The 20,892-nt window shown below is 33.9% G+C and overlaps 1 protein-coding gene across 2 annotated transcripts in view; it reads left to right on the top strand.

The window, feature by feature from the left end:
- Positions 1 to 20,892, top strand: part of CDK14 (cyclin dependent kinase 14) — a 582,146-nt gene that overhangs the window by 272,986 nt on the left and 288,268 nt on the right. For both annotated transcript variants that reach the window (XM_089917034.1, XM_022585327.3), the window contains exon 7: positions 9,706 to 9,768. In XM_089917034.1, coding sequence (XP_089773160.1) covers positions 9,706 to 9,768 — 63 coding nt within the window. The remainder of the gene's footprint in view (positions 1 to 9,705; positions 9,769 to 20,892) is intronic.

Genomic DNA, 20,892 nt, shown 5'->3' on the forward strand with positions numbered 1-20,892 from the left:
CCATTGTTCCAAATCAATAAATGTAGTTATGTACCAAAGGTTACCCACATTTTAAAATACATGCACCCTTTGCATTGGTATAAAAATCCTATGCTTTTCTTTGATATCATTTTAAATTTTGGATAAATTTAAAATTCTTAATAAAACAACTTTAAATAATGATTATTTTAAAATATTAAACACTTGATTCTGTTTTTTTTAACATTTAAAAACTACATTTTTTTATCAGTAAGGGCACTAAATCAGCTTGCTTACGACAAGCTTTTGTATCATACATAGCATCAAGGGTCAAGTACAAATGTGGTCACCTTCTATGTCAAGAATGGTGTTTGCTATGTTTTTCTTGATACAAATTATTACAACCAACTTTATATGTTGATTATAATAATTACGTGCTAGGCCTACTAATTTATTTTGAAGTAAATATTGAAATGTTTTGCCCAAAATTCTCCACTATGATTTTCTAACAATTTTTTAGTGACTGATTTAAAATTTAAGCTCCAATAACTTCTATTAAATTTTGCTAAGACTGACTTTCAAATGGTATTTTCAACCACAGCATCAGGAAAGCACTTCCTGAATTCATCCCAGACAAACTCAGTGAGACTTTATTCTTTCTCTTGAAATACTTTTCAGTAACCTTTTTATGGCAAATTGTACAGTCAGGAAAATGAAAAGATATTTTTAGCTCTGATTCACTGAATATATAACTAGATTTTGGTATAAAAGTTTAAAACATCATGAGGAGCAATAATGTTGGTCTTCACTTCTTGAAGTTTCAGAATTCATATTCAAAATATCAACTATATCTGGCAAATATGTCAAACTCCTGGGAAAGTTATTATCTTGGCAAGTTTGCAAGTGTCTAATGATGGAGAAAGAAAAATAAAGCAGTTCTTTTTCCAGGGTATCTTTAATTTCATACTCATGCATGGCAAGGAATTAAGCACATTTCCTTTGTACATGGATTGAGCAAAAGCAAGTAGTGAAAGAAAAGAAAAAGAGTGATGATTTACTCTTTGGTAAATTTTTTTTAGGTCAGGTAAGCCAGCAATTTGACTTTTGACTATAGATGCTAAAAAAAAAGATACTTTGGAATCTACTTCATTTTAACTTTTGGCGGTACTCAGAATACAAGAATTCATGGTTTTTTTTTTTTTAACCCCCCTCTGTGATCTGAGGTCTTTTTATTCTTGGCTATTAAAAGAGCTACTTCAAACAAAACTTTTACAATTTTTTGTGGATCCTTAACAATATGTTTCACTACTCTTCAATTGCTCATGCTTCAGAGCATTAGACCCTGTAGGTAAAAACTTGCATTAAAAAAAATAATGTTGGTGTGATCCTTTTACTCACAGAGTTTGAGGAAACCTAAACTATCTTTGCCCCTTTATGTACTATATTGAAATAATTTAACTTAATGAAAAAAATAGATCTTACCTAAATGTAAGTACATTACCTTATAATGTACTTATGCTTCAGGTGTGCCACAGGAATAGCAATATAAGTCGTCTCTTTCATCATATATAACAAACATACATTTCGTATACTTCACTGTTTGTCAGGACTTTCCCCGAAAGCTTTATCATTCTAAATTATTTGTATTCCCACCAACCAGGGATTTAATTGAAGCTATAAATGAGCTTTACATTTGTAGTATAAACTTAACTTTCAAACTATTTCGCCCGCTCAAGAGATTTTGATTTGTCCCATTTTGGAGTCTGTAGCACACAGCTCTTGTTCCATAAATAATCAGATATTCATAACCATGTTTAATAACTCTAAGGTATTTTGCATTGTAAAATCTTAATAACATTCCTTCTAATACATCCTTCTGTATTTCCTTGGGGAAAAAAACCACCTAAAGTTGTCACTACTTGGTCAAATGATAGGAACAAAGCTATAAATGTTTCATTTAAGGTAAGAGAGAGACTATTATTGAGTTATTGTTCTTATTTCCCCCATGGTCATCAGTAAGCTCTTGAATAGTGAATACTGTTTATCCATCTTTATACATTTGCAATACTTTACCCACTATGAGTTTGAAAATATATTTTGAATATCAGTTGGTATGCCAAAAAAAAAGGCAGGGTGACAACGTTAACAAGTTATAATTGTTTAATGTTTTCCTTGTGATTATGTGTTCCAGAATTACTATTTTTAAAATGAAGAATAACATGTAACATTGTAAATCAACTATACTGCGATAAAAATTTTAAAAAAAAGCCATGTACCTGAAGCTCATTATACAGTATATTTCATAAAGTTTTCTGAAACACACATCTGGTATGATCAGTCCCTATGTGGGTGTTATTCTTAACCCTTAGAACCCAGATTATTAAAAAGGCTCGTCTTTTCTACTTTGTAGCCAGAAAAAGTTATTCCAGGATAGCCACCTTTGATTCCTCTGTCTTCTCTCCCTCTGTTTCTCCTCCCTCTCTCCTCTTTTCCTCTGTTTCTAATCTTTTCACTCATGTTACTTTTACCTTATAATTTCAGGATCTCTCATATTTCCAGCAGGGCAGCTCCAGAAGGGTTTTCAGAGTTAATATATTCCTGAGAACTATTCCAGTTCCTTTTCTTTTTTTTCCATCTCATACTTTGACTCCAAAAAATTTTTTGTGGCCCACTTTGTTAACCTTTTCTTTTTCAAATTCTTGAGGATGTTGGATGATCAGAGCTTTCCATTCTTTATACCCATTGGCCTTTTATTTTTCCTTTTAAACGTGGCTTCAGAATAGCATGAAAATCTTTTTCAGGTGTCTATTTGACTCTGTTAAAATTTATTATATGTTTTAGGCTTGTGAATGGTGTGCCAGAGGGCATATAAACCATGCCGAGTAGTCTTTCCTTCACTGTTTCAAGGGAGCACGTTTATACAGTCTTCTAATGCAGTAATAGCATTTGGTTCTGTAGAACCACAGTGTTCTTCTTCTAGAAGATTTCCACCATTTTTGAAACTTCCCAAATCTATACTTTCAATTTATTTAATTTAAAAAAGGACTATCATTTATACCCCCCATAAGTATTATGAAGTGATATGGACATAGATATATGGATATAGATATGTGTTTGGTTTATGAATTACCCCCTACAATATTGAAACTACTTCAGACACTTGAACTACTGGAAAATAAATGTCTGCATTCTCTTTATGTGAGAAAAATGACTCACGACAGTCTTACCGCCTGGATAGACCTATACAATCTCTCTACCCGTAGTGTCATTGCCAGAAGCCAAATAGTAAGTTTTTTGTTTTAATGGAAAAGATCTTTCAGGTTGCTGGTTTTACACAATGGGAATGTGGTTGGAAATGCTTCCTGTTCCAGTCACCATCCCCAGGCTGCCCATGCATTTTAGAGTCAGAAATGACAGCTGAAACCAATTAGTTAGAATGATGGGATCACTAAGTCGCATTTAGGTTTGTTACGTCCCAAGAGGAGAAAAATACATTATATGATAAAAAAAGAAATGACTAATTTAATTAGGAATAAGCCAAGGCAGTGTGATTACTATGAGAGGATTTTTATATAGTATTAACTGTTGTGTATGTTAACTACCCTTGCCCTCCCCAGGAAATATGTGTGTGGTTTACTGGCAGAATTTCAAACATTTCCTAAGTGGCGTAAAAACAGGTGAAAATAAAATAACCTAGAAGCAGGCTTTGGAATATATAAAATAAGTCTTTACAAGAACAGTGGAATATTTGAGAATATTCCATTTAAGAACATAATTTTGGATATATGGAACAGATTGGAAGACCGTATTTTCTCTATTGTCATACCACGTCCTATGATGCAACTTAAGGCACAGTAATCATAATTAGAATTTTTATTTCTGAGGGAAGAGATAGTACTTTTGTCCTTGTTCATGAATGTCTTGTTTTTGTCATTAAAGAAAAGGGATTTCAATGCATTTGCAAAAAGCCTAAATAACACTTAATAGAATACTTACAAACTTTAAAGTAAATTATTTTTTAACCACTGTTTTAAAAGTGGGTCCCTGTGGTATATAGCGGGTACAAACCTTCTCTATAAAGCATCTTGAACGGCTATGGTTTTGTTTTAAAGGGGAATTTGATTAATGTTTCTTTTCATTTTTTCTCACTAATGAACAGTGCTTATGTATTGGAACTCACAACATTAAAATTTTATTAATTATGATTTGGGAATAAATAAATGAGTACTATAAAGCTTAACGGAAAAAAATGCAAAGTCGGTTTAAGCCTGTGGACTTCGTATAAGAGCAGTTTGAAACTAGCTGCTCAGTAATTTGATGTATTAATTCTTACAGCAATGCAGGCTGATTAAAACAGAGATTGTAGCCAGAGGAAATGGCATTGACTGCTGTAGAAGAAAGGAGGGCTCAACTTCTATAAGTTTTCTTCAGTTGCCTCGAGCAGCAGCTATTCCCCAGTGAATCACACAACTTTAATGAGCTACAGGTGAAACAGATTAAAAACTAAAACCATAGTGAGTTCTACCAAAATGCGCAACTATTCTTAAAGTGTGGTTTTAGTTAGAGTGCATGTGGTGTGTCCCAGACATGGGACAATGGTAATAAAGGTGACATTAGCCAGTAGTAGATTAAGCATCACAGGTAAGCATCTGCCACACTTGCTGCCTTGGAGACACGAAAGTTGCCATCGTTGCCGTTAATTTTGGGACCCCGTGTGGTACCACTGAAGAGTGGAAGTAATTGCTCTTGTCCTTTAGATATTTGCAGATTTCTTGATTTGCTCTCTTACCAGTCAGAGTACTATTTAAAGGTTTTTTATAATGGGTCACTTACTCATTATAAGGAAGAGATTGGAGTGTAATCAAACTGAGATGAGGACCAGGGAGCTCCTTAAACAATCAAAGTCAGTCCGGAAAAGGAGGGCTCTATATTTTTATGCTTTCAAGTTGTACATGTTATCAACTAGTTCTTAACATATCCCATCTTTTTTTTTTTAAATCATGTGTTTTCACTTAATGTTTTTTGTTTTATAAGTCTTTTCATTAATTTCAAAATAAAAGTATAGCTGAGGCTTGGTATTTATTCATAAAATAAGACTATTCCTTAAGAAGAAAGAAATTCAGAATTAGTTTTATTATCTTCTGGAATCTTTCCATATTCTTATTCTTGCGAAGCAGTTTTGTTTTTAATGTTTTAAAAATTACACTAAGCCTGAATATACTGACTCTTCTCTTGCTGTCAAAATGGAAAACGAAATGAAAAGAAGTAAAGAATGTGGAGGCTGTGTGTAACATAACTTCAAAATGAGGATTTCTGATGGTTATCCCCATGGAAAGACATCCTTATTTTTAGCCTAGATGCTGGAAAATAGGGCTGTGCTATTTTCAATGTCATATTTTGTCAGTGCTTCTGAAAAACATCAAAATTAGCTGACAAATATCGTAGACACCATGCTTAACATAAGAGACTGGAAAAAATGCATGTTTTAGGGAAAGGGCTCTATTTAGATTCCTGCTTGATGAGAAAAGTCCAGTCTGAAGACCAGTGCTAATACAAAAGCATAATTTCTCTGAGGAACTTGATATCTCTTGAGTAAGAGGTCTGATCATTTGAAGGGCCAAAAATTGGAAAACCTCACTTCATGGATGATACATTGATTAAAAAGAAACATAAGCACATACTAAATGATGAAGCCTACTTAATAATTGACTTATACTTGTTTCTGCCCAGGAATTTGGGTAAACTTTCATGTCCAAGAGCTTTTCTGACTCTGTGGTCTTCAGAGAGCCTTTTTACCAGTGGCTTTCAGTGGCAGTATATTGCTTCTTTTCCCTCACCCAAAGTCAGTTTCAAAAAGAGTGAGGAATGGAGAGTGGAAAATATGAAAAGGTGAATGTCGTGGTCCAGCTAGTTTCTCATCTTTTTCTTTGGCTGGACTTTCTTTCCTGGTACTCTTGAAGGGCTGTTCTCCACTCAGGCCTGTTTTAAAATTGTCATCATATCTATAATTTATCTTTGTAATTTCCTTTTATGTCTTTCTCTTTAAGACTCATGGCTGTGTACTGTTAGTCATGCAGTTCTCAGGTCTACATATGATTGAAATTAACAGATTCTACTGTGTGAAAGTGCTTATGAGTAAGAAGTCTTTTCAATATTTTGTGGTCTTTCTGTATCCTGCCTTTTTACGAAGAGAGATCTGTCTCCTGCCTTCTAAATTGATCCAGCCACAGAGTAATGAAATCAACATGGAGAAACCTAAACTGTAACTGTGGCTCCTTTACAGAGAATGTTTATGTTTAGGGTGTTATGGTTTCAGATACGTTCTTCAGATTCCTTCCCCTTGAAACACTCCTGCACCTATGTAAATTCTCAAATAAATGCTACTTGATGGGTAATCAACAGTGAGGAAGGAGGAACTTGATTTTGAAAGAAATGTATGCAAGTGTGGGGACTGAACCTTAACAGCTCCTTTTTATTGTCACTCTTCTTCTTGGTCTGCAAATCTAGCCACACTTGATAGCTTCGTTTAAAACCACGCACTCCACGGAAGACTGATGAAGTATTCTTAGGGATTCAGGTATAAACCTGTCAGACACAAGTGCTTCTGAAGGCCTTCCCCTGAAGAACAGCAACAGTGATAGAGTGAATAAGAGGGTGTAGGAAGATGAAGTGAGGCATTATGTAGTGAGGGCAAGAAGCGATGTTAGCCAAGAGCCAAGATAGAGATTGGAGGGGGAAGAGTTACTGGGTTTGATCTATAGTCACCAGGCACCTAGTCTAAAGATACTCCTTTTAGTGTTAGAACAAGAAATAGAGATCAAGTCAGATGGACCTGAGATTATCTGTGTCTCATCGGTGGATAGTGATCTGTTGGTCATGTGCCATAGGGGCCTTCTGTTCAGAACTTGTATGTGTAGGATGACTTTAAAAAATGGAATGACAGAGAAGTACCTCCCAGCATTATTGTTAAGTTTAGTTCTGTATTTCGGGACCAGTGCAAATCATAAAGGTCACATAAGCCAATGAGTTGAACTAAGGAGAGAAGTTAAAAAGAAGGAAGAGATGTGATGAAATTTGTAATTTAGGCACATCTAATGCAGTTCCAGGCATAGTACTGTGTATTACAAAAGAGAGAGGAAAAAGAAACAGTTTTTAATGCAGGTAGAACAGAAGTTTGCTAGGGTATAAAAATAAGACCTTGTACTACCTCTTGTCTCTTCCTCCATTTGAGATTCTCCAGATTCTTGCTCTTTGAATTCTGTCTAATATTTATATTGATATGCTGATTTTTTGCTTTTTTATTGATATTTACCAGTATAAATATCCTAAAACGTAAATAATGTAAATGTGTAATATATAATATGATATATTATTTCTTTATTTTCAGGTTTTCTGTTATTTTTTGTTGTGTATATTTAGCTTGTGTGAGTTTGATTTTGTTTTGTAAACTGAAAATTTATATTTTTAATAGGAATTTTAACATGTGGCTATATGATTATTGTTATGATTGGGTGTACTTTCTATTTACCACTTTATTTGTTGTGTGTGAAGCAATGAGCAAATTACAGTTCTTCCCCTCATGAGTCTTATTGTATAATGGGCAGTATCTTAAATACTACCTTATTTTTGTGTATCATGCTATTGATTAAAAACTGCTTTCTCATGTACTATTTTATTTATTTTTATTTATTTAATATCTATGGAGTATAATTGCTTTACAATGTTGTGTTAGTTTCTGCTGTACAACAAACAAAGTGAATCAGCTATATGTATACATATATCCCCATATCCCCTCCCTCTTGAGCCTCCCTCCCACCCTCCCTATCCCAGCCCTCTAGGTCATCACAAAGCATCGATCTGATCTCCCTGTGCTATGCAGGAGCTTCCCACTAGCCATCCATTTTATATTTGGTAGTGTATATATGTCAGTGCTTCATGTACTATTTTATATGTTCTTCAGAAATCTCTAGGGAAGGTGTTAGCCTTAGTTGAAAGGACAGAGAGGTTAATTATATGGAGTTATAAAGTGGCAGTTTGGGATCCAGAAATCAGTCCTCAATTAATTAAATGCATGAAATAAAACTTTTACATAGTCAGGAAAAACTCCATGGAACCCATTATAATTATATTTTAGGCTCATTTTTAATGAGCTATACTATATGTAAAACTGTTTCCACCTGTATTTATTTAGTTCTTCTTCTCTGTCACTGACTGGACCAGAGAGACAATAATTTCCAAATCAAATGTAGTTACTGTCCTCATGGAACTTGACTTTCATTTGGAAGTTAAACACCTTGGGTGTGGTGCAAGATAAAGGCAATATTGTCTCAAAATATATCTAAGAGCATTTCTTCTGTCCCATCTTCTTTCCCTTTGTTCTTCCATTGGCTGACCCTTTTCATTCTCTGTTCAGGTCTTACTTAGAAGTAATGCTTTCTGGAGGCCTTTCTGAAATCTTTAGACCACAATAAGTTCCCCCCTGCTATGTCCTCAAACATTACCCAGTACTGTTCTTAATATACAACATACTCCACTGTAATTACTGACATGCCTGGTTTTTTCCACCAGCATCTATTTCATTGAATTCTATGCCCTTAGTGATTAGTGTAGTGCCTGGAAGATAATAAGTGCTCAAGAAATACGTGATGAATAATGAATGAATGCTAAATTCTGCTCTGTATCCTTGGGAGTTACCACCTGGCATGCAATAAAAACTCATAAAGGAATCTGAACTGTTGTCATCGTGGCTATAGCCATGGTACAGGTTCTTGAAAGTATCAAAAACTTATGATTCCTGAATAATTGAAGCCTGATAATGGGGCACGAATAATCATGATCACTGGCTTTTACAGAATGATTAAGTGTTTTAATGTCACAAATCTTACAGTATCCTCCAGTAAGATTAGAAAAATTTATATAGCAACTCTGCATGTTTTTTTCCAAGTTTTATGTAACTCATAATATAAACAGAGAAAGCATTAAAAAGAAAATATATAATTGTGTGCAAATTGAGCTTGGGATATTTGAAGGAATAACAGCATAAGTTGCTATCTAGGGATATTCCTTTTAAGTTATATCTGGATGTATTTGTCTTAATTTATAATTCTGAAAGTATTTGTATTGATTTATAAAGTAAATCTTTATAAAGTTTTATAAAGTAAATATTTTCTCAAATATATTCAAGAGTTCTGAGAATCTGAAAATTATTTTTTAATAAATATAGTTATGAAAAACTCAAATAAATCCAATGATTAATTTTACTGTAATGACCTGTTTGTAGTATTTTTATCTCATATAACATAAATAATCATAACCTGCATTTCCACTTGGAAAATACAAGATAATTGAAGTTGTAATTGGATTGGTTAATTGTGTGTGTGTATGTGCTTTAGTTTTTTTAAGTTAAGACATATATTTTTAGGTAGGGTTTTTTTTTTTTTTTCAGTTAAGAGATGTATGTTCAATGAGGAGAAAATTAGGCATTTAACAAAGTAAAAAATTGTGGATGTGAATTCCTTCTAATACACAGATATGTTTAATGTAAGACAGAGCCTAGAGGTAAAGATAATGATTTGATTGTGGTTAAAACAGGGGGCGGAGGAGCATGCAACTGCATACACTAAAAAATCCACCCACTTGTCTTATATTTGCTTTGTTCAGAATGTAATGATGACTTTGAAGTAAAAAAATACTGATTCACTGTGTTATAGCCAGAGGGATGTTAATACATTCCCCTTTTTCTTCTAGCATACTGATTTATGTCAGTACATGGACAAGCACCCTGGGGGGCTGCATCCAGATAATGTGAAGGTAGGAAAAGATCTTTTTAAGTCAAGGGTTAGCATTCTTCATGTGCATGTTTTGAGCGAAAATCTAATCTCTCTACTATAACTTAAAAAAATTGTGTAAAGAGAAGTAATATTGAAGTGAACCATAGTCATTGCTATGCTTTGACATTGGAAGCCATGCTTTGACATTAAATATTTTCACTGTGGTATTATTATTTAGACCTTATCCTGTTTTTTTTCTTCATGGAGAAATGTTTGCCAGTAATGAGTAAAATCCACTGGAATCCTGTCATAACACTGTTTTCAGAAGAGGGGAATCTCCAGTAGCTCTAGCTTGGAGCTCCATATTGCAGTACCAATTGGTTTCAAGATAAAGTATTATTATGATCCAAAACAGTGTTATGGTGAATTCATGGTGCATATACTTCACTTGTTTGTACAAACAGATAAAAATGGCTTTTCCTACTGCTTTTTTTTCATTTCTTTTACCAGAAATTGGATTACTGTGTATAAAAAGAACTAAGTTTTTCTAAGATTTGACCTAGCAACCATCTTGGGAAATTGTCCAAAAATTTCAAGCTTAAAACAGGAGATTCTTTCTTGGCATATGTTAGGGAGTTGGAAGATACCAAAGTTTATCTGAAGGCTAAACTTATAAATGTATTTGAAGTAAAATTATTTGTCTCCATTTCGTCCCATTCATTATCAGCACCTTTCTTGCAATGTGGCATATTTTTTCTTCTGTACTTTTCCCTTTGCTAGGAGAGATATATTTGCACGTATGGTATTACATGTGTTTATTTCTTTTTGCTTTATAAAAATAATATATATATATTGTATAAGTTTTTTTTCCTCTTAGAATATGTCATAGATATCCTTTAAAATCAATACACGACTATGTAGTTCAGTCTTTCTAATAACTGCATATTATTCCATAGTATGAATAAACCGTAATTTGCAACTGTTCTTTATTCATGGATCTTGAGGTTGTTTCCAAAATGTTCCTATTAAAAATGATTCTAGAGTAGATATTAGTATAAAACCTTTATACTCATTTCTTTTGAATATCTAGTTAATGGGTTTTCTTTATTAATTAGAGATGTGATGTCAGTTTTAATGAAGTTAACTGGAACCTTTGCCCACAAGGTTGTAAATTACAGAAGGACTGTTTTTCTCTACATTCCCTAGGATTGACTAACCAGTCATTTAGATTTTTGCCATTCTGATGAGTAAAAATGAAATATTTTTTATGTTGACATTTTCTTGACTGCTAGTGACATTGAGCATCTTTTCATGTCTCTTGACCACTTGTAATTCCGCTATTACAAGTTACCTGTTCTTATATATTCATTTTTCTATTGGATTGGTTTTTTTCCTTAATGAATTATAGGTGCTTTTTAATATGAAATTAATAATGAGGGTTTTTATGGCGGTCATCTATGTTGTACAGTTTTAAAATGTAGGAACTTGTAGGAAATCTGACAAAACATTGTTATTAAAATAAGTAATAGAGTCAATATGGTACTTACAGTATTTGTTGATTTTTTCATATATCTCCTTTTTTGTTGTTGTGATTTTTTGTTTCGTTTAGATTTCTTTTAAATTGTTTGACTATTCACTTTTCTTAAAAATCTGTATCCATTGACATAGGTAGTTTTTTAGTGGTTAGATTGGGCAAGAAATTTTAACAGATGAAGAGATTTGTTTTTTAATCTTGTTCATGTTCAAATTTAACTTTAAACATTAGTATTATAATTAATACATAATTCTTTTTTTAACATTAAAACATCTCAAATTGTCTCATTTATACATTTAATGTTCTCTTCTTAGGGTTGATTGGGTTCACAATCAACAGTACAGTACATCCTTACTCCTGTTTCTCACTTTATTTTTATTTATTTTTTAAATTAATTTTTATTGGAGTATAGTTGCTTTACAATGTTGTGTTTCTGTTGTACAGCAAAATAAGTCAGCTATACATATATATATATATATATATCCCCTTTTTTTTTTGGATTTCCTTCCCATTTAGGTCACCACAGTGCATTAAGTAGAGTTCCCTGTGCTATACAGTATGTTCTCATTAGTTGTCCATTTTATACATAATATCAATAGTGTATATGTGTCAACCCCAATCTCCGAATTCCTTCCCCCCTCCCCACCCCCTTTTCCCACTTTAGCCTGGGGAATCTGTAGAGAGTCCAGCTAGTGGAAGCTCAGGGCCTACCAGCCTCAGTGGAAATCAGAGGGTACTCTGAGCTAAATTTGATTTCCAGACTTCAAATTCAGTGACAGGATTAAGATTAAAGAGCTGGCCTGAGCCTTTTCAAAAAACCATGGCATCACTGGATTTCCATTATCCTTGTTTTGTCTTTTCACCAACACTGTGTGTCATTAGTTATGGGCAAGTTTGTTGGTGAAATAAAGAAAGAGAGCTCATTCCACAAAGCATTGCCAGTATCACTGGTGATTTTTGTAGCCTTTGTAAATTCTGCTTCATCCGTTACATTTTATTTTTCCTTAATCTCTTAATGGTCATGGAAAGATTGAGCTTCTAGGTTACTGGTTTTCAGTTACTAGGCTGCACTCCTTGAAATTGTGTTTCAACAGCTGTTACCCAAGTTTTGCAAGCTTTTCTTTCACCCTACGATCATTCCTCGTACTTAAAATACTTAGTTTTTGCTACCTATTTCAAGTTCAGGTTGTACTGGGGCATTAAACAAGGTTTATTACTGCAGGAGCTCGTACCTCCTAAGGTGTGGTGGAAATTCACTGGTGAATGAGATGTGCAGTTAGCATAAATAATGTCACAGAAATTAGATATGATGCCAACACTGAGTCTAGATATTAGTCATACGGAGCAGGAACTACTCTCACTCACAAATTGTTTCACATGGTTACAGATTGATATTCTACTACATTTTTGCCTCCAAAAGTGCATGATGTGATTTACCTCTTTTTATACCTTTCTGTATAACTGAAAGGCAGTGATAGGTGTTGGTATATAAGTTTCCATTTCCCCATAGCTATTGACATCTTGGCTTTTTGAGGTTTTGCCAAAACGTACTGGATTGTCTCAGTGCTTGGAATATTTAAGGGTGCAAGAAACTTTGGTCATCATCAAAGAGGTCTTCAAACTAGGCTCCACAGCAGAGTCATCTGTAAAACTTTAATATATATATATATGAGAGACAGGGCCTGGACTGTGGTGCTTCAGAAAACAGGTATCAGACCCACGCCTCAAGGTAGAAAGTTGTAAGCGTCTTTGTGGCGAATCTGATCAGTCCAAGAGAACAGACCTAAAGAATCTAGGTGATTCTACAATGAAGACCCCAATTGACAAATAAGTAACTCAGAGGAAGCAAAGTTGCTTGCATTGATTACACAGAGAAAGAAAGAAAGAAAACTTCAAAAAAACTATCAATAATATTCTCCAAGAGGTAAAAGAAAATAGTACATCTGTAAAACACAGTGCTATGTTATTTTTAAAAAGGAGAAATTAGTGGACATGAAGTAGCTTTGGAAATTCAAAATATGATGACAGAAATTAAAAACAACAGTAAAAATGGATGGAAGAAAAAGTTGGAGAAGTTTACCAGAAAATAGAGCATAAAATACAAATCTGAAACATGAGAAAGAAGGTATCAGAAAATTTGGAGTCCAGTCCAGGGGATCAACCATCTGAATGACTGGAGAAAATAGGAGGGAGTCATTAAAGCAATAAACATTAAACTATACTTTTTCCAGATGTGAAGCATGTGAACTTCAAGATTAAGAGGGTCCATTAAATGCCCAGAACATTTAATGATAATAGATGAATGATAACATTTATTGTTGCAAATTTTCAGAACACTGATTTCAAAGAAAGATCCTACCGACAGGGAACAGGTTCACTACTAAAGATCAAGAATTACAGTGATGTTAAACTTCAACAGCAGCGCTGGAATGGAGATGGAAGTGGGACAACAACTTGAAAATTCCAATGTAAAATTGTTTCCAATCTACAATTCTATACAAACTATCAATGAAGTGTGAGAGTAGGATAATTATTTTCAGGTGTTCAAGGAGTCGAAAAGTTTGCATACCTTGCATCCTTTCTCAGGAAGCTACTTGAAGATGTACTGCACTATAACTCAGGGAATAAACCAAAGCAGAAAAGGAAAGGAAACCAGGTAGTAGAGGCTACCACAAAAGAGATGGATATCCTCAAGACAATGATGAAAAGAATCCCAGGGTAACAACTGTGCATCGAGCTAAAAGGGTAACAGTCAGTCTGATTGGTGCAGGTCAGAAGTCTCCAGGAGAGATTTCTAAGAAGATGAAAGGGTTAGAATACCAAATGTGTTTGAGCAGATTTATAAGATGGAAGAAGAATTTGGTGTTGAATTAGTGATAACCACAAAGAAAATTCAACAAAGGCAAGCAAACCAACCAACAAAAGAACTAGATAGTTACTAACACCAGAAAAACAATTATTGTGCAGGGGAAGAAAGTAGTCATATAAAACTTAATGGCTCAGCTGTACATAACATTTACATGATTATAATACAGTACAATATTGCGATCAATATGTAATATTATAAAATGTAATATGTAATCAATATTACATGTTGGTGTAGTTAGAAAAACACTTCTTTAAGTGATTCTGCTATAGCCAGGCTCATTCCAGGATTAGCATCCTAAAGCAGTCATCCATTTCAGCTGCCACATTTTATATAAAGATCAGAATCATTGAGATTAAGAACTTGTCAAAGAGCATTTTGATTCTTTGTCCAATGTTCTTTTCCTTACATTGCATGATTCATATATTAAATTACAGTAATTAGCCTGTTTACCTGACTTTATATGTACTCATTCACATAGGTTTTTCATCATTTTCATGTTGAAGATAATAGTTATACCTTCTCTGAGGGTATGGGAAGTTAAAAAATAGAATGCATCTTGTTAATGCCTGTGTTTTGACATCTGAATTGTAGTGCATGAACATAAACAGCCCTCATTACCATGTTGGTTTCCATGGGAGGCCACTCAGCTAATCATGCACTGGCTTTTCTTCACAGTTTTGTCTGCTTAGAGACAGTGCACTCCTCCAGGGTTACATTTAGGATCTGCACTGCAGGTGAAATTATTCTCAAAGAAGTCTGACTATGACATAGTGACAGATGTCCCATGGGTATTTCTGTGTGATGGATTAACATTTTTTTCATGTGGTGATACTTCTTGTCACTTAAATCAATGAATGCAAAATGAAGAACATAAGAATAATATTTACTAAGTTAACTGTTCATAATGCTGTGCTAGATGCTGATTAAAAAAAAAAAACAACAGTTGAGCTAGAATAAGACCTTGTAATGGTTCTCTATAAATGTAAGATGTGAAAACCAGGTGAGATAAGCAATTATCTTTAAAAGAGCATGTTCTTGTAGTAACTCTGAAGCTCTGCATTTGGTTAAATAGTTCATAGATCATTAAAGGATAGGAATGTAATAAATACTGAATATTTATTACGGTGAACAGAAGGAAAACATAGCGATCAAGTCCTTTTGCTTCTAAATTTGACAGTTTTGACTTTTGGTTTCATCACTATGCAGCATGACAGTATATGGAAATATTTTAAACATTCATTTTGGATTATAAAAATGTACATATCTGTTTAGATTTCATATATACTTGTTTATTGTGAAAAGGTGGGTTGCCACGCATCTGAGAATTGAGGCGATTGTTCTTTACTGTGAATCAGGTAGACTTGCAAGTGTTACAAAGGTGATGCATCACTGAAGAATGAGGGGGAAGAAAAGAACAATTGAAAGAGTACATAACTCATGATTTCATAGTAAAGCATAGGCTAGTCTATGGTAATTTTGAATTAAATCCCAGCAAAACATCTGTTAAAGTTTTATCTTTCGTGCTGTATATTCCTTGTAAGCACTGGAATAAACTCATAAGAAAAATTGTCAATGTTAACTAAATTGCTGTAATCACTTTGCTACTTTAATTGCCTACAAAATGTGTCTGTTCTCAGTATGGCCTTCTGAAATAAATATTCACTATTAACTAATGGTCTGTATTATATCAGTTTTAGACAAATGGGTAATTTTAGCAGTTAATTACTTAGAGGACAATTTAAAGCCTGAATCGAAAGCCTGAGGACATTGGCCTTGTAAATATTTATGATGATTAAAGGTATAACAACCAATTGTTAGAACATGATAATTGGTATGTAGGAAACTGGTTAGAATTTTGGGCAGAAGGTAGTTCATTTTTGCCCCCTTTACAAACCATTCACTATGAATTTTCTTGGGTTTTGACTGTCATAGCTGAGTTGAAGGCAGACTTGTATTGGAGTTCTTCATTTTATAATTCTCAGTGACTTACAGATTGATCAGTTTTTTAAAAAATGACCATAACAGTCTAAATTCCCTCTTTCATTCAGCTTTTCATGTGTTCTTTAAAAAGTGATAAGCATGAGAGACTGAAAATTAAGGTTCATTAAAGAAAAGAAAGATTAATTGATGCTGTCTCCAGCTCATATCCAGAAATATAGGTGCTTGAATCTTATTACCATGATGACATTGGGTCTTCCTGTGTTTTTATGTAATTACCTTCATTGCTGTGTCACCTTAATGACTTTTCTAGAAGATTTTTTTGTAAAAACATTTGTCTTTTTTTTTAAAAGAACTGTAATCCAAAATAAAGTAATTCTGAATTATCTGCCTTGTTCTCTGAAGTATCTGAAATTCTTTGGACATAAAGCTGAGTTTTATTTTTTATCTCAATATCTATATTAATTAAAAAGATATGAGGATTATTAAGGTTGAAAAATTGCTATTTTTCCAAGAACAAGCAGGTGTATAACAGTCAGAATAATGTTATGCCAAATTAAGACTGTCTCATACAGATGGCACTGAGAATTGGTTCCTGAATGAGACTTTCTAATGTTGAGATAGAAAATCCGATAACACCTGATTTTCTCCATATTTTGCGTTAGAACTCTCATTTAGCTGGTGATGATTTCCTACTATGCATTACAGTGAATATTATAGAGCCTTTCATTATTCTGTATTTTGGGAAATACGGTTATTTCATGGAGCCATTCAAGAGTGTTTTAAAAATTTGACACCTAGTCTCAGCACCTGTCCAGTTTTCTTTTGAGCCTTTTCATCCTATTTTTGTTATAACAAAATGATTTTCCATATCTAGACAGTGAAGGATTAACAGTAAAAGAAAGTGAAATTCATGTGTCAATTCATATTGTGTTGGATGTTCAGAGAGGGTCTGAGTAGTGAATTTCTGGTTAAGATGTGGGGCGTGCATTCCGTTGTTTAGAACATGTCTTTTGTATGCTTGGCATCATCTGCTGTGCTTGTTAATGATTTGAATCAGACAAAGGAATCAAGGCAGCTAACTGAACAGCCCACTCTTTCCTAGCGGTGCTTTAAAACCCAGATTGAAAAGAAATCACCCCAAAGATTGATGAAATACAGATAGTCGTTAGAAGTATGCCCTGTGGTATTTTATTTGTTAGATGGAATTACCCAGCTTGGTGGGGCAGGGGCGGTGGTATCCAGTGGAAATAGGACAGATACCCTCCTGGATTTCAAGCTTCAAGCCATTCACCTTGCCTCTCTCCCGTTTAAGATGGATCTTGCACTCGACCCCTTTGTTTGCATGTTTTCCAAGGCAAACATGAGGACCCAGGGGGGAAATTAGCTGAGTAACAGAGTATGTACACACTTCCAGGGATTTTTCTGAAAGTCCTAGACAAGTTCAGCCTTCATGTGAGTAGCCAGTACATTTCATAGATATTTTCTCATTAATATATAAATCCCTGTTACTTGAGATCTCTCTAAGAAGATGCAGAGAGAGAGAGAGGTTTATTGATCATACCTATCAAACTCAGAGTCTTTACTGCATTCCATATGAAACATATTTTTCTCTATTGTATAGCTTGCAGAAGTGACCTTTCTCTAAGACTCTTACACTCAAGATTCATCACCTTTGTCAGTTTTTCAGTCTGCATCTGTCTCTCTCAATTTAAAAAAAGAAGTTGCATTGGCCTTATCAACTGATATTAAGACAGTTCATGTTGATAGTGTTTAAGGTGTTACTTTAGGCAATAAAACCATTTTAAATTCTATTTATTCCTTTTCATTGTGTGTAAAAAGAATGGCCCGTAGTTGGGGGAGTGTTGCATACATTCACAAATGAAGTTGAGCAAATATTTGTATTTCATGCTATTTCTTTTTGGTTCCAAAAAGTGCCTATCAGTAAGGTCAGTTGTATACTTAATATTATTATATTATTAGAATTCCTTGGAATAAGTGTTTCAGTTTTTCTCTTGGAAAATTATGTTGGGCAACTATTAAAGCCAGTAGCTTAAATTTGATCATCTTCTTTCTACTCAGCTAAGGAATATTTCTAATACTAATTTTAGGCTGCTGACCAAGTTTATTAAATGGAAGTTTCTCATCCTCAGCCCTCCCCATTTTCTTCATCATACATACAAACTCTAATAACTTGGAAATCTACTTAGTATACTAAGTATTATAACATATTGTATATTATTATATAATATTACATATTATGATAATATATTAACATACTAAAGAAGCTAATGTGCTTCTTTCAAGGAACATGGCAAAACACATCTGTTTTACAATCCCCATATGACTCCTTGTAAGTATCCCGGTTCTGGTTCCCATGGCTCCAGTCAACTTGCTCACTGTGGGCATCTCGGTGCCTAGAGCAACACCTTGTTGATATCCACCATTGTATTGAGGCAGGAGGAGAGGGCGGAATGGGAGGCCAACTTAAGGATCACAGAAAGCGTGCAAGAGCTTTTTCCCAAGAGTTTGCCCAAGTATTTGAAACTCTTATTTTTTGAGTTATTCCCTTCCAGAAAATTATCATCTTTAAGAATAGAATATTAATGTATAAATAACATAGAGATTGAAAATTAAATTTTTGTTACATTATTTAGAAATAATGGAACATGTTCCATATCTAAGACTTATGAGGGAGTAGAATGAAGAAGCAGAAAGTTAAATGAAAGAACTCAAAAAGGGCAAAACGTGGCAAGACAAACTGTCCTTACTACTCAGATTTTCTAAGACCCAGATCTGTCTGTAGTACAGGGCAAAAAAGGACACATCTATGACCTGATGCCCTGGCATGAATGTTTGTGTCTTACACTATCCCAGTAGCACACTTAATACTGTCAAGTGTGTCCAAAGTGACAAATAAATTATACCATAATGTTTTACTACCTGGGCTTTTATTTCTGTCTCCCTTATAGCTCCATATAACCTTCTTAGTATTCTTTTTAAAAAATTCAACACATAAAATTGCAATGATGTTTTATAAAATATAAACTATTTGGGAATGTATTATGTACATTGTATTACAAATTATGATTTGATATTTGCATTAGGTATTTGCAAATTTGAAACTCAACTAAATGGAATGAATCATTCTTTTGAAAGTTGAAGAAGACCTAGTATTGCAGTAAAATCATTATCTGATGCATATTTTAATGTATTTTTACATTCACTAGATATTTTGAGGACTCAAATTTTCTAATTATTTTTCATTTCTAGAAAGTTTGATGCATGAGTAATTTAATGTTTGTGCATCCTGTGGAGTTTTAAATGATATGGTGCTAAACATGGAGCATATTATTTGAAGCATGTATTAGCGATGTACAACTTTGGTTTATTTGCCAATGTCACATTTTCTAGCCTTGGATTCACACAATGTGTAACTACTTTAATCAAATAGTATACATGGTTTTTGGGTAGCAGTATTTTAAATTGTGGGCGTCAGAGCAAGACAAAAATGGGAACTATCTCTACTACCTCTACTACACTTGCTGTGGGTCCCTTTTCCCAATTCACTTAGTTTCTCTGAGCCTTTATTTCTGTATCTGTGAAATAAAGATAATAGTATCTGCCTAGCAGAAGTGTTGGAAGGATTAATTTACTAGTAAGTATTTAGTAAATGGCAGTTATTACAGCTGCTCAATTTGTAGAGTCCCTTCTATTTCTGTTATTCATAAAATGAAAGGATACAGTTTTACAGCATGAATGAATATTAAGGGCATCTGAGACAATCTCATTTTTAAGATGAAAAACCTAAGATACAAAGATTTAAACTTGGTCCCCAGGTGACAGAAAAGTAGCTTAACTCTCTTTGTAAGAATTGCTGCTGTGCCATAAGGCATAGGGTGAATTGCTAATCACTCTAATAAGCCCTAAGAGACCGTGGACATCCCTTGAAGGTGGTTGACCCAAGCCTGGAAAATCTGCAAGATGTTCACTGTGCTTAGTCTCATATTAAATGGAACCACATTTATTAAATAATGCCTGGATTTCAGACCATTCATGGAATCTCATGACTGTAAGCATTGAGACAAAGAGCATCTGATCATACATCTTTAGACTTTTGACGGAGGTGGAGGAGTATAAAATTTGTTGCTCACTGCAAGTGGCAATAATTCTTTTGAGTAACAAATATATTAAGTCCAATGATGTGTGTGTGTGCTTTTTACCAACTTGCTCTAAATGTTTTGATAAAAAGCCTTATCTTCGTATTCTTTACCTACTTAAAGTCTAAAGAGTTTCAGAAGGGAATAGAAGGAGTATTAAAGGATATTCCCAAGAAGTATATGCCATGGCCCTGAGAATATGAGCTGCTTTCTGCGGGAGATGGCAAGACAACATGGCTATAGATAGATCTGCTGCTGGTAAAAGTGTCCCTGTTCATCGTATCGTTGCTATTTAAGGCATTTTCCCATGGGGATTCTTATTGCAAAAAGTGAACATATTCGAACTAGAGTATAACTCTTCAGTGATCATACTGTAGGATTTGAAGATATCTCCTTTTATAAAGTTGAATAGAATATCCTGAGGGGACAAGGTATTCTTAGGAAGACCTTATGGCTACTACAGTAGAAAAATAAGAAGATAGAAATGAAAATATGTTAGTTTATCAGCTTCAGGACATAAAGCTGTCTTCTGCCATGTTATTTATAAGAGGATTTTAAGTAGCAAAAATAGACATTCAGGAATCATATGCTCATTACATAATATGCTAATTGAGGCTTACAAACTTGGGTTCACTTAATCAGAGCACTTTGATTATATTGGGT

This window comes from Delphinapterus leucas, chromosome 9 (assembly GCF_059928025.1).
Source record: "Delphinapterus leucas isolate spDelLeu-1000000601 "Yukka" chromosome 9, BTC_Dleu_Yukka2, whole genome shotgun sequence".
Lineage (NCBI taxonomy): Eukaryota > Metazoa > Chordata > Mammalia > Artiodactyla > Monodontidae > Delphinapterus > Delphinapterus leucas.